Source organism: Saccopteryx leptura, chromosome 1, assembly GCF_036850995.1.
Source record: "Saccopteryx leptura isolate mSacLep1 chromosome 1, mSacLep1_pri_phased_curated, whole genome shotgun sequence".
In the NCBI taxonomy this organism is placed as follows: domain Eukaryota; kingdom Metazoa; phylum Chordata; class Mammalia; order Chiroptera; family Emballonuridae; genus Saccopteryx; species Saccopteryx leptura.
This window is the reverse complement of record NC_089503.1, coordinates 18,130,642-18,143,346: the sequence shown is the minus strand read 5'-3', so window position 1 is coordinate 18,143,346 and position 12,705 is coordinate 18,130,642. Positions and strand designations below refer to the sequence as shown.

The 12,705-nt window shown below is 55.0% G+C and overlaps 1 protein-coding gene across 2 annotated transcripts in view; it reads left to right on the top strand.

Moving 5' to 3' along the window:
- Positions 1-11,875, top strand: part of CREB3L1 (cAMP responsive element binding protein 3 like 1) — a 36,482-nt gene extending 24,607 nt beyond the window's left edge. The window contains exons 3-12 of one of the 2 annotated variants that reach the window (XM_066362524.1): positions 497-684; positions 2,924-3,002; positions 4,217-4,374; positions 5,063-5,212; positions 5,359-5,417; positions 5,616-5,684; positions 7,476-7,575; positions 8,539-8,665; positions 10,670-10,850; positions 11,121-11,875. In XM_066362524.1, coding sequence (XP_066218621.1) covers positions 497-684; positions 2,924-3,002; positions 4,217-4,374; positions 5,063-5,212; positions 5,359-5,417; positions 5,616-5,684; positions 7,476-7,575; positions 8,539-8,665; positions 10,670-10,850; positions 11,121-11,157 — 1,148 coding nt within the window. In that variant the 3' untranslated portion in view covers positions 11,158-11,875. Of the gene's footprint in view, positions 1-496; positions 685-2,923; positions 3,003-4,216; positions 4,375-5,062; positions 5,213-5,358; positions 5,418-5,615; positions 5,685-7,475; positions 7,576-8,538; positions 8,666-10,669; positions 10,938-11,120 lie in introns of both variants that reach the window. The other variant, XM_066362515.1, reaches the window with a different exon arrangement.
- Positions 11,876-12,705: the final 830 nt, after the last annotated feature.

The window sequence follows — 12,705 nt, the reverse complement described above, 5'->3', positions numbered from 1 at the left end:
GACACTTGGGCTGTTTCCAGATCTTCGCTATTGTGAACAATGCTGCTATAAACATGGGGGTGCATTTCTCCTTCTGGAACCGTTCTATGGTGTCCTTGGGGTATATTTCTAAAAGTGGGATGGCTGGGTCAAAAGGCAGTTCGATTTTCAATTTTTTGAGGAATCTCCATACTGTTTTCCACAGAGGCTGCACCAGTCTGCATTCCCACCAGCAATGCAGGAGGGTTCCCTTTTCTCCACATCCTCGCCAGCACTTATTCTGTTGAACATTTACTTCTTAACAGGCACTTTACAGATGAGAAAGCTAAGGCTCAGAGAGGTTAAACAACTTACCTAAGGTCACACAGCCAGTCCACAGGGGTCCAGGTCTGTGTCCAGTCTATAAGCTGCTGAATGAAGAAGATGCCCCCACGTCCTCTGGCTACCAGGGGAAGAAGGGGGTCCCAGCCCTGTGCTCCGGGAATCCCCTGAGCCTGGGTCCTGCCTCTTCCTCCAGATATGGAACACGGAGCCTGGGTGCTGGGACACAAACTCTGCTCCATCATGGTGAAGCAGGAGCAGAGCCCGGAGCTGCCTGTGGACCCTCTGGCCGCCTCCTCAGCCATGGCTGCCGCCGCTGCCGCCATGGCCACTACCCCGCTGCTGGGCCTCAGCCCCCTGTCCAGGCTGCCGGTCCCCCACCAGGTGAGCCCGGGGACTGTTTTGTAGGGGTTGAAGGAGGGGGGAGAGGTGGTGGATCTCTGTGAGAAGAAGCATCCAAAGCCCCGTGCACGCTGGGGCTCTATGAACAGGGAACAATGTGACCCTCGGGACTGGGGGGTCGGAACTCTCAGACTGGGCCTCTGCCTCCCCCTTGGGCCTCCCCGGCATCATACCACAGAACCCTCACAGTAAGCTGGGGCCCTCCCTCTGTGTGGAAAAGGCTGACAGGGACCAGACAGGACTGGGCATCAGGGGCCACGTCCAGAGTCCCAGAGGTGAAGACAGCCCAGGCCCCTTAATTTTCTTGAAGTGTCAACTTTAAAAAAAATAAGAAGAAGAAGAAAGACAAAAATAGAAATACAGAATATGTGCTAAGTTTTGGTGGTTTACATTCATGAGATTAATATCTTTAACCCATCCCCTCATGCCCCCTCACCCCCACATGAGATAAATATAACAGCATTCGGCTGTAGATCTGGGCTAATGTCTGAAGACGCTTCTGAGAATGCGAGGCCCAGAGCTTGGGTCCCAGCTTGGCTCTCATCTGTGCTCTGGACACATGGCATTGCCTCCTTCTCTATAAAATGGGAGCGTGTGCTACCTCTAAGGAGCTTCTGTCCCTGCGACTACAGTGCAAGGGTCATCTGAAATCCCTAGTCTGGACTGGGCCGGCCCTGCCCCCTGCTGGCCACACAGCTCACCTGCTCAAAGTGTGGCCACAGACCAGTCAGCCCCTCCTCACCCCTCCCTAACCCTCCACTGTCCCCAAGGATCAACGGTTGGCTGCAAATATGGTGGATCTTTTGTGACCACGTGCCAGACGGGCTTGGCGCTGCCTCGGGCCATGCCAAAGAAGGAAGAGAAAGCAGGGCAGCAGCAGCCAGGGGCTTAGAGGCTGGGCACGTGCCTCAGAGAAGGAGACTGAGGCTCAAGGAGTTAAGCAACTTGCCCCAAATCACACAGAAACAGTGGAACTATACCCCAAAGTCAGCCGCCAGACCCCAAAGCCCGCACCTTCACTCCAGTGAGGCCACGGCACCCTAGGGGTGGCACAGGAACCAAGAATTGGTGTGGTTGGTCAGTCGTGAGCCTTGTGACCCATATAAGTGCCATCACCCTTCTGCATCACAGTCCCCTCATGTCCCTTGAGAGCTGAGCTGGGGGATATAAACCAGGGAACCTCCCAGGTCCCTGCCAACTCGAACCTCTGTGATTCTTACTGATCCGCCTAAATCTGGGATTTCAGGTCCTAGCCTGTGTCATGACCTCTCTCTGCTGGTCGCCAGCCCTGAGGGGAGAGATGGTCCTGAAATCCAGTGCTGGGCACAGTGCCTTCCTCAAAGAGCACAGCGCTTCCTACATGTGGCAGTCACGTGTGGGAAGCCACGCATGTTCCTGAAATTCTTCCTAGAACAGCAACTTGGAATATAAAGAAATAGGAAGGCATGTTTGCTTAAAGTGTAAATCAAATTCTGTCAGTCCCTTGCTTAAAGCCCACTAGGGGCTCCTTGCTGCCTCCTACGTCTCTGTCTGAATTCCACTCCCCCCTCATTGCACCCTGATGTTCTGCTGTGGTTTCCCACCCCTCTACCCCAACACACAGCCCTACATTCTGACACCCTGAATACTTGCAGCCATACTCTGTATGGCCTCTGTGCCTTTGCAGATGCTTTTCCTTCCACTTGGAATGCTTTTCCTCTCCCTCACTGCCTGCCTACCCTTGATCTGCAATACTCCTACATATCCCTCAGGGCTCATTTCAAACTTCAGCTGCTCAGAGAGCTTTCTCAGCCAAGAGCCAGTTAATGCTTTCTTCATCCGTGCTGTTGCCACCATTCATTGAACAGCTACAATGTGCCAGACATTACCTCTCGTTCTCATGGCAACCCACATAGCAAGGCCTACGCGGCCTTCACAGTCAGCGCAGGGTCAGTCTCTACCAAGAAGATGGCACTGGCCTCAGAAGCCACAAGAAGCCCTCCTTCTCTGAGCTTAAGGCCTGAACTATACCACCCTCTTCTCTTAGGTCTGACATGGCTTCTCCAAGCATGGGAATGTGCCTCTGCTCCCTCAGGGCTGTGCTCAGAACTCTAAGCTTAGTCACCTCCCCAGCTGTGCAGGACCGGACCGGCCACCAGCCTCAGGGAGGGAGAAGGGGTGGGTGGCATGGTGGGGACAGTCCCAGGCGCAGCGGATGAAGCTGGACCTGTCTCTTCCTCAGGCCCCAGGAGAGATGACTCAGCTGCCAGTGATCAAAGCCGAGCCCCAGGAGGTGAACCAGTTCCTCAAAGTGACACCAGGTAGTGTGCGCAGGGAGGGACGCTTCCTCTCCAGTCTTGGGAAGACAGCATCCCTACTACCTTGACAACTCACCTGTCCCCAGAACATCCTCTTCTCCCTGCCTCACCCACACTCCGTCCCTCCAGTCCCCTTCTTACCCAATCTCTGACTGTCATCACTACTATCAAAACCTTCTCACCTGTACCTGACCAGGTGGTGGTGCAGTGGATAGAGCGTCGGACTGAGACGCGGAGGACCCAGGTTTGAAACCCCAAGCTCACCAGCTTGAGCACGGGCTCATTGGGTTTGAGCAAGGCTCGCCAACTTGAGCCCAGAGCCCAAGGTCGCTGGCTTGAGCAAGGGGTCACTTGCTCTACTGTAGCCCCCACCCCACCCCTGTCAAGGCACATATGAGAAAGCAATCAATGAACAACTAAGGTGATGCAACGAAAAATTGATGCTTCTCATCTCTCTCCCTTCCTGTCTGTCTGTCCCTAGCTGTCCTTCTCTCTGTCTCTGTCACACAAAACACACACACACACACCTCTTGCCCACTTTTCAAATCCCCATCATTCATTAACTAAAGTCCACTCCATTGCCATTCATTCACTTATCCATCTATCCATTCACCCGGGGATTCTGTGCTGCCCTGGGGCCCTCCCTCAGTGGTCTGCTGGCTCCCCTGGCCCAGGCTTCCTCCGGACCACCTGCAGAGTGGCAGTCTTCCTGGTGCTGGCCACAGAGGGCAGCACGGAGGGGAAGGATGGAAGAGCAGCGCTCCTGGCTAGTCTGCTAGAAGCCCAATGCCTGTCTTGTCACCTTGAAGTTGGAAATGGAAACCCTGATATTTTGGGGTGGAGGGAGGAAGGGACAGAAGCTGCTGCCCCTGGGGTTGCCAAGCTGGAGGTTCAAAGCCTCTGGACCCTGTGAAGTCAGGGGTGGGGGAGGGCCTGCAAGAATCCCTGCTCCGGAATGTCCACCCGCGTGAAGGACCGGACTTAAAGAGGCCAGGCTTGGTGTCAGAGATGAGGTGGCACCCAGGAATCAATTTCTGGGATGTCAGCTCCATCTTTCTGACACCACAGAAGGGCTTCTGACGCTACAGCTGGCTGAGGCCGCAGCAGTCTTGACCACAACGTGGGGGCTGGCGTAGGCCCCGGCTCTGCTGAACTCTGAGGTCCCAGCAGAACTGGAGTGCCACCCTGCTAACCCAGCTTCCCCTACTCCCCCTCAGAGGACCTGGTGCAGATGCCTCCAACGCCCCCCAGCAGCCATGGAAGCGACAGCGACGGCTCCCAGAGTCCCCACTCTCTGCCCCCCTCCAGCCCTGTCCGGCCCATGGCCCGCTCCTCCATGGCCATCTCCACTTCTCCCCTCCTCACAGCCCCTCATGTAAGCAGCTGGGGGTGGGCTGGGGCAATGAACACACCCATTCTGGCACACAACCAGTGGGGAAGGGCCAGGGGAGGGGGAGCCCCAGCCTGATCCCACCCCCAGCACAATTCAGGGGGGTGCCCGCCTCACAGATGGGAGTCGAGTCTTCTCGTCCTGCCTGTGGTGAACCGGAAATAGGAGAGGGGTTCGGTAGGCCCGCCGACTCACACGGCTGCAGAACCAGGACCGGAACTTGACATTGCTGATCTCCAGGGGCGTGGCCTGAGCTGCCTCCAAGGAGCACTGTTTGGGCAGCAGTGCTCAGGAGATACAGAGTGCCCAGGAAACTGGAGCTAGGCCCCAAATCCTGGGCTGGGTGTGGAGCCTTCCAAGCCGAGACCGTTAGGACATGAGGGTGGTACCATTTAGGGGGCCCTGGACAGTGGGTTTCTGAGGCTCTGAATTTCAGGGTGGGATCTAGGGAGCCCCCCAGCAATGTACCGAGTGTTTAATATGCTGGGCTCCCAGCACTATCCTCAGCACTTGATTCATATGATTGAATGGACTTCAAATCTACTCCTTTTTCGATGGAGAAACTGAGGCTCAGAGAGTTGAGAGCTTTGTCCAGGTCACACACAGAATAAGTAGCAGAGCTTGAATTTGAACCCTGGGCTGTTTCCCAACCATGATGTCCTACTTCCCACAGAAGTTACAGGGGACTTCAGGGCCACTGCTCCTGACGGAGGAGGAGAAGCGCACCCTGATCGCTGAGGGCTACCCCATCCCCACGAAACTGCCCCTCACCAAGGCTGAGGAGAAGGCCTTGAAGAGGGTCCGGAGGAAAATCAAGAACAAGGTAAAGCAAGAGCGGGATCCTGGCCCAGGGTTCCTTGGTGGGTGGGGCCTCTGATCCCCTGGCAACGCCAGCCCTGATATTGGAGGGGCCCCAGGAATTGGATTTGTGGCCATAGTAACCCCTGTTTTCGGGGCTTCTCCCTCTAGATCTCGGCCCAGGAGAGTCGTCGTAAGAAGAAGGAATACGTGGAGTGTCTAGAAAAGAAGTATGCGTCCTGAGTGGGGTGGGAGGCCTGGGCCCTACTCCCCAGCCTGCCCTGCTCTCCCCACCCTCCCTCACAAGGCTCCAGGGGCAGAGGGCACGGGGGGGGGGGGGAGGACGCTGGTGGGCAGGACTGAGGAGGCAGCAGTACCTCTGGAGCCTCTGGAGCTACCCCTGAGCCTGTGCTGGCTTGGCCCCGCAGGGTGGAGACATTTACATCAGAGAACAACGAACTGTGGAAGAAGGTGGAGACCCTGGAGAATGCCAACAGGTGGGTGTTGCCACCTGCATCCCGCTCTGCCCCTTTCCCCCGCCTTCCTTCCACAGCCAGTGCCTGGCTCTGGGGGGCAAGAGAGAGGTGAGGTAACTGAGGCCAGGATGAACCCCAGAAACAGGACCCCTGCAGCCCGGGGACTCCCAACTCCCCATCCTTCTTCACCCACACATCGCTCTACACACCTGACAGGGCTGGTGAGAAGCTTTAAATCAGAAGGTACAGAGCAGTGGTTTTCAAAGTATGGTCCTCAGACAGCAGCAGCAGCCTCCCCTGTGAACTTGTTAGAAATGCTTAGTTTTCAGACCTCACTCCAGGGCTACTGAGCAAGGGGACCAGGGAGAGGGCTCAGGAGTCTGCGTGTTTGTCAGCGTTCCAGGTCATTCTGGTGCAACCTTAGAGTCAGAGCCGCTGGTGTACATGCCTGCCCCTCAAAGCGAGCTCCTTGGACAAATAGCATCAGGGCCTCCTGGGAGCTTGTAAGGAATGCAGAACCTCGGGACTCTCCCCAGATTTACTGGATCAGAACCTGCATCGCAACAAGATTCTCCCACTGGAGGATCACATACACAGTTGAGTTTGAGAAACCTTGGTGCAAACATAGTGCCAAGCATAAAGTAGCTACATAGAGTTACGGCTCTGGATTCGTATCCCACTCCACTGTTCTAGTGATTGGGCCCAACTCTGTGTGACTGGAGCCGATAGGAACACCATCTCATGGGATTCGTATGAAGATTCCCTGACACAGAGCAACTGAAGGGCCCAGCACTGTGCTGGGCGTTTAAGAACAGTCAATTCATGTTAGTTTTTCTTTTTTCTTTTTTTATTGTTATTACTATGAATTCTTGATATTGCCCAGCCATGAGCCCACAGTAGGTCTTTAATGATTGATTATTTGCTGGGATTAATTAAAATACAAAATAGCTGGTATGTAGCAAGTACTCCACAAAGGCTTTTTCCTTCTTTCCTTCCTTCTCCTCCAGCTTCTCCAGTGGGATCCAGCTACTCCCATGATTGACCTGGAGAATGTCCCCCAACTCAGGGAAGGGGGGCGGGGAACACTTACCCCCTCACCCCTCTACCTCTGGCCCAGGCTCCTGTCTGGCCCCAAGTCAGGCTAGGCCCTTGGAGCTATTTCGCCACCTGCTGTACATTTTGGGAACTGCAATCCCCTATGCCAGTCTGGGTGGAGGAAATCAGATGATTAAACGTTTGTTCACCAAGCAGGGACTGAACACCTTCTGTTGTTCCCCAAGGATTCCACGGGAGCCCACAGTTAGCTGAGGAGACTGACATGGAAACTCATGAATAAACAAAGTGTTACAGGAGCTGTGATAAATGCAAAACAGCATTAAGAAAAATGGTAGCTACCATTTACTAGACACTCACTAGGTAGCAGACAGCTGCCAGACATGTCCTTCTCAGCTCACCGTGTCGTGGGACACCAAGGAGGAAGGTCAATTTAGCTGTGGCTGATGTAGGGGGAAAAAAAGGTGACTTCATCCCGTGGGCCGGGCCTTCTTCCAACCCCCGCTTTGGCCAGGAGCATCACAGGGCACCCCTGAGTTCCCATAAGGTGACCCAGCTATCCACCATGAGACAGGCCCCAGGTTCCCGAGCGAGATCACAGAGGAGCCAAGCGGGAGGGGACCTTTGCTGTCTTGATTGAAATGGGCACCTAGGGTGGAAGCTCAGTCTGAGCCAGCCCAAGTGCTCCCCAGAGAGCCCCAGGAGGCAGAGACGCCTGCTGGGCCAGAACTCCCCAGGTGACTGCTGTGCCCTCCTCAGGACCCTGCTCCAGCAGCTGCAGAAGCTCCAGACTCTGGTCACCAACAAGATCTCCAGACCTTACAAGATGGCCGCCACCCAGACTGGAACCTGCCTCATGGTAGGTGCTGCTCCTACATGTAGAAGGCTACGGGAGGACAAGGCTCCCCCAGGCTGGCTTTCCAGGGGGGCGAGCAGACCTTTGAGGGACCGGCAACATTGTGGGCAACATCACCGGGCACTGCACCACTGTGGACAATACACCATCCTAGTGCCTAGTGGCCTGGCTCCAGCAGACTTCAGCCTCTGTCACCAGACCCATGGAACCTCCTAGAACATGGCCTTTCCTGGCCCATTCTAACAGAGTGTGACTGCGTAGCAACTCATGTGCACCGAGCTAGGGGCTGACAGGGCAAGTCCCTTAAGGAGGCAGCTTCCACACCCTGTGGAGTGAAGGGCTTGGGGAGACACAGGGAAGTACGAGTTTGGTTCTTTCTGAAGTGAAGGGTGGCGAGAAGGCTGTGCAAATCTCAAAAAACAAAAGCGTACCCAGGGTGTGGCTCGGGCCTCTGCTGGTCCCTCTGCCGCCCAGTTCTGGGAATGTCCAGTCTATACCCTCCCCAGGCCCTCTGAGGTCTGTGCTGCCCGGTGGCAGAGCCACGTGCGGGCAGGCGTTTGTTTTGGCCTTGTGACTCTTAGCTCCTCCTGCTGAGAAGCGGTGAGATGCTGCTTCCCCCTCCCTTGTCCCAGTCCTAGTCCCCACCTTCACCCACCCCTGATTCTTCTCTACCTGATTCCTTCACCTGGTAGGTGACAACCACATTGGCCACTTCTCTCTTTTCCCCAGCACTGCCTGTGGTAGCCCCCCTACAATGGGCTGAGATGGCCTGAGCCCCCTCCTCCACCTACTCCAAAGAGGGTGGGATACCCCGTATCTCCTGGGTGGTTGGCTCTGGGAGCTGCTTTCTTAGAAAAAACACTGAGCCTTTTGCACCAATTAGTTTTGGGGGAGGAGGCTTGGGAGAGGCCAGGGTTGCGGCCCCTCCCTACCCCGATCTGACCACCACCGTCTCTCTGCGGCCAGGTGGCAGCCTTGTGCTTCGTGCTGGTGCTGGGCTCCCTTGTGCCCTGCCTCCCTGAGTTCTCCTCTGGCTCCCAGACTGTGAAGGAAGACCCCCTGGCTACTGACAGTGTCTACACAGCCAGTCAGAGTGAGTGCCCTGAGCCAGGCTGCCCTCCCCCAGCCCCAACTTCCGGGCAAGGGAGGAGCCATGTTTTGGGGTGGCATCATCTCATTCCACCTAGTCGTTCTGCAGATGGGGAAACTGAGGTTCAGAAAGGGTCTGTGTTTTGTTCAATGTTAGTGGTGCCATTGAGACTACAATGCAGACCCCCTGATTCCCAGGCCACCCAGAAGTGGCCATGGGGTCAACCTAGGGGATAATAGGAACGTTCCCACCTCAGCCCCCATGTATTATGGTCCCAGTTACGCAGCCTCTGCTAAGCACCATCTGTATTTCACAACTGGGATAGCAAATGAGTTTCAGCTCAAGGATCCTTTCCAAAAAGAGGGTGGTGGCTGCCTGCAGTCCTGTGTTAGGAAGGACTCCAAGGTCCCACTCAGGATCGACAGGAAGGAGTGCCAGGGTCCATTGGTGATGCCTCCCATGGACAGCGAAGGGTAATGGTGTGTGCGCTCAGACACTTACCTCCCACTGTGAGGGACAGTGGTTAAGAGCGTGGAGCTTCCGAGTCCGTCATACCTGCCTCTGCCACTTGCCACCTGCATGAGCCTGGGCCTGTGCCTTAAGCTCACTGAGCTTTCATTTCTCCATCCGGAAGTGGGAGTTACAGTTCCACACTTACTGAGCTTGGTTGTTGCAAGAATTAAATTACACAGCTATGAACGCTGTCAACACAGATGCTACACGTGAGTGGCAAGAGGAGAACTAGTCTAGGGCACAGCAAGAGGAGTGTGGATCTCCAGAGGCAGGTTGACCAAGGGCGAGTCATCATGGAGGGGAAGAGGGGGGAGGAGCCAGATGGGCAGCCAGCGAGCTGGGAGGTGGGAGAGTGAGTTTCCGGAAAGAAAGATCTGGCAGGGAGGATAAGCCAGGCCTGCGAGACCTTGAGGGGAGGAAGCGGCTGGCCAGGAAGGGGAAAGAGGAAGTAGAGGCAGGCAGTGAGAATCACTCCCTGGACATGTGTGGCCTGGGCCTGAGAAGAAAAAAACAGGGCAGTTACTAAGGAGAGGCAAGGTCTTGAGAACCACCTGTTGCTTTTCCAAGGCCAGAGGGGCCCTGTGTATTTGGTGGTAGAGGACGCCTGAGCAGAGAAGGAATAGAAGTTGGGGGGGGGGGGGGTGTGGCAGTGTAGATGGAGGAACCCAGAGTCAGAGGAGGCCGCAGAGGAATGAGCCCTCCAGTGGACGCAGTGGTTACAGGCCCAGGGTCTGGGCTGATGGGGTAGGAAATGCTTTTGGAGCAGGCTGGCCTACCGAGCTGGTGCGTGGCACGATTCAGGGGATGTCCTTCGCATAGGCCAGGGCTGTGAGAGCCAGAAGGGTGGTGGTGGGTCCTGGCGGGTGTGCCTCTGAGTGTCAGCTTGAACTAGCATGGGACAACACGCCTGACAACCTGGGACCTCTATGGCCTGTTCTGTGAAACAGGGCTGAACATTTCTGGCTCCTGAGTTTCTATGAGATGTTGATTTCGATTTAGGCCAAAGGGCTTTGCACAATTCCTGGCAAATAGTAGATCTCCAATAAATGTGTTTTCTTTCCCTTCCTTTTCCGGAAGGGCACTCTAGGGCCTAGAATGGGGAAGAGATTTAGTCAAGACCTCGAGGAAATTAAGTGTTAGAAGTAGGTTTCAAACCCAGTTCTCAGATGACCTGGCCCAGTACCCTCTGCTTAGAAAGAGCAACTTTCCCTGGGTGCTTCCTAAACCAGTTTCAATATTATCTCGCTTAAACCTCACATCTACGTGAAGTTGGTCCTAGTATCCCTATTTTGTAGGTGAAAAAACTGAGGTTCATGAAAGTTAAAGCAAAGGCTTGACTCACCTGAGATCCCACAGCTTGGTCTTGTTAGAGCTAGAATTCAAATCCAGACCTTCAAGATTCCAGGGCCCATGTCCAGCACTACTAGGCCATGAATGTGGCTGGGGTGGGAGGGAGTTGGCACCTCCCACACTCACCCCTACCTCCCTCTGCAGTGCCCTCTCGAAGCCTCCTGTTCTACGATGAGGGGACAGGGTCTTGGGAGGATGGCCGCAGAACCCTGCTACCTGTGGAGCCCCCGGACGGCTGGGAAATTAAGCCCGGGGGGCCAGCGGAGCAGCGACCCCAGGACCACCTGCAGCATGACCACCTGGACAGCACCCACGAGACCACAAAGTACCTGAGTGAAGCCTGGCCAAAAGACATTGGTGGAAACAGCACCAGCCCCGACTTTTCCCACCCCAAAGAGTGGTTCCACGAGAGGTGGGTGGGTGGCCCCTTCCCTTCCTGGGATCCCAGGCCCCGCCTGCCCTTTGCCCACCCCTCGCGCCCATGTCAGCCACACCTTCCCAAGGCCTCATCCCTCCCATGTCCAGAGCCAGCATGCAGAGTGGTGAGAAGGTTCTCACTGGACAGAGTCACCTCTAATTTCTCTTCTCTCTCCAGGGATCTGGGCCCAAACACCACCATCAAGCTCTCCTAGGCCGTGCCAAGACCCAGGACACAGGACGTACCCCCTGGCACCCCTGAAGAGGGATTGTCTTGCTCACTAACCTGGATCCGGCTTGTACCCCTCCCCCCTGGGGTTCCATCCCAGGAGAAAGGGTTCCACTTCTCCCAGCCCTCCTTTGCCCCAGACCCTCACTGGGACCCTCGTCTCCCCCCACATTTGGACTGTTCCCTTGGGCCAACCACTCTGATCTCAACCTCCCTCCCACAACCATCCGTCCGTATCAGATAAACCACTCACTGGGCCACACCCCCTTCTCATACTGACCAACAGACCCCTTCCCCCCCGACCCCTGCCCTCACACCCCCACAAACACACACGTCAACATGCTGACACACGCAGATGCACCCCCTCACCCCCACTGTACAGTGACCAAGAACAGAAATTGTTTGTAAATAATGAACCTTATTTTTTATTATTGCCAATCCCCTAAGATATTGTATTTTACAAATCTCCCTCCTACCTTCCCCCCTCCCTTGTTTTATATTTCATAAAGTTAGTGCGGGCTTTGCTGTCCCCCAGCCGGGGAAAGGGGGTTCCCTCCCCTTGCCTGGCCTTCTCCTGCCGCTGCCCAAGCCGCTGGGCCTTTTTAATTGCCAAATTGCTTCATCCATCCGCTCAGCATATGCTTTAAGAAGGCAAAAGTTAAAAAAAAAAAAGATGCAGCATCAATTCCTGACTTTGTGTCCTTCTTCATGGGGGTGGGGTGTAGGTAGGACAGGGAATGGGGAAGTGGGGAGGTAGGTTTACTTTATATTCTAACTGGGGTAACTGTGGTATGAGTGTGTTGGGAAGGCATTTCTATTAGGTTCCCTCTTCCAGGCAGATGCAGAATTCAAACTAGAAGGTCAGAGAATTCTGCTGCAATTATCCACCGCCAGCCATCTCCTGCTGCTGAGTATGGAAGCAGAGAAGCATACAAACCACCAGGTTGACCTTTAGAGTTGGGACTTGCAAGCACTGAGCGCCTACTGTAGGCCAGGTGCTATGCCAGGCACTCTACATGCAGTACTCACGTGGGTCCTCCTAAGACCTGCCCAGTTCTTTGTTCTTGCATCCTCTGCCTTAACTAGATTAAATGTGCAGACTTCTGAGTAAGGCGTTCGCCCCTGGAGCTGCCGCCTGCTCACTGTGTGTGTTAGGCACAATTCTAATATGGCCTCTTAGAGTCCCGTCCCTGGCATACATGCCCTGTTTAATCCCCTCCCTGGAGAACAGAGGGGACCTGTGACTATGAGGGAGTGTCATTCCCGTAATTAGATGACCTTTTATGGCAAAAGTAAAGAGATTTTACAGATTCAGACCCCCAATTGGTTTTGAGTTCATCAAAAGGAGATCGTCCTGGGTGGGCCTGACTTAATCAGGTGAAAGCCGTGAAAAGAAGTACTGAGAGATTCCCGAAGAAAGAACCTCCCGCTGGTCCTGAAGAGCAAACAGCCACACTGCAAACTGCATACAGGAGCTGGGGCCCTCGGTGCTGCAGCGATGAGGCACTGAATTCCGCTAACACCTGAATAAGCT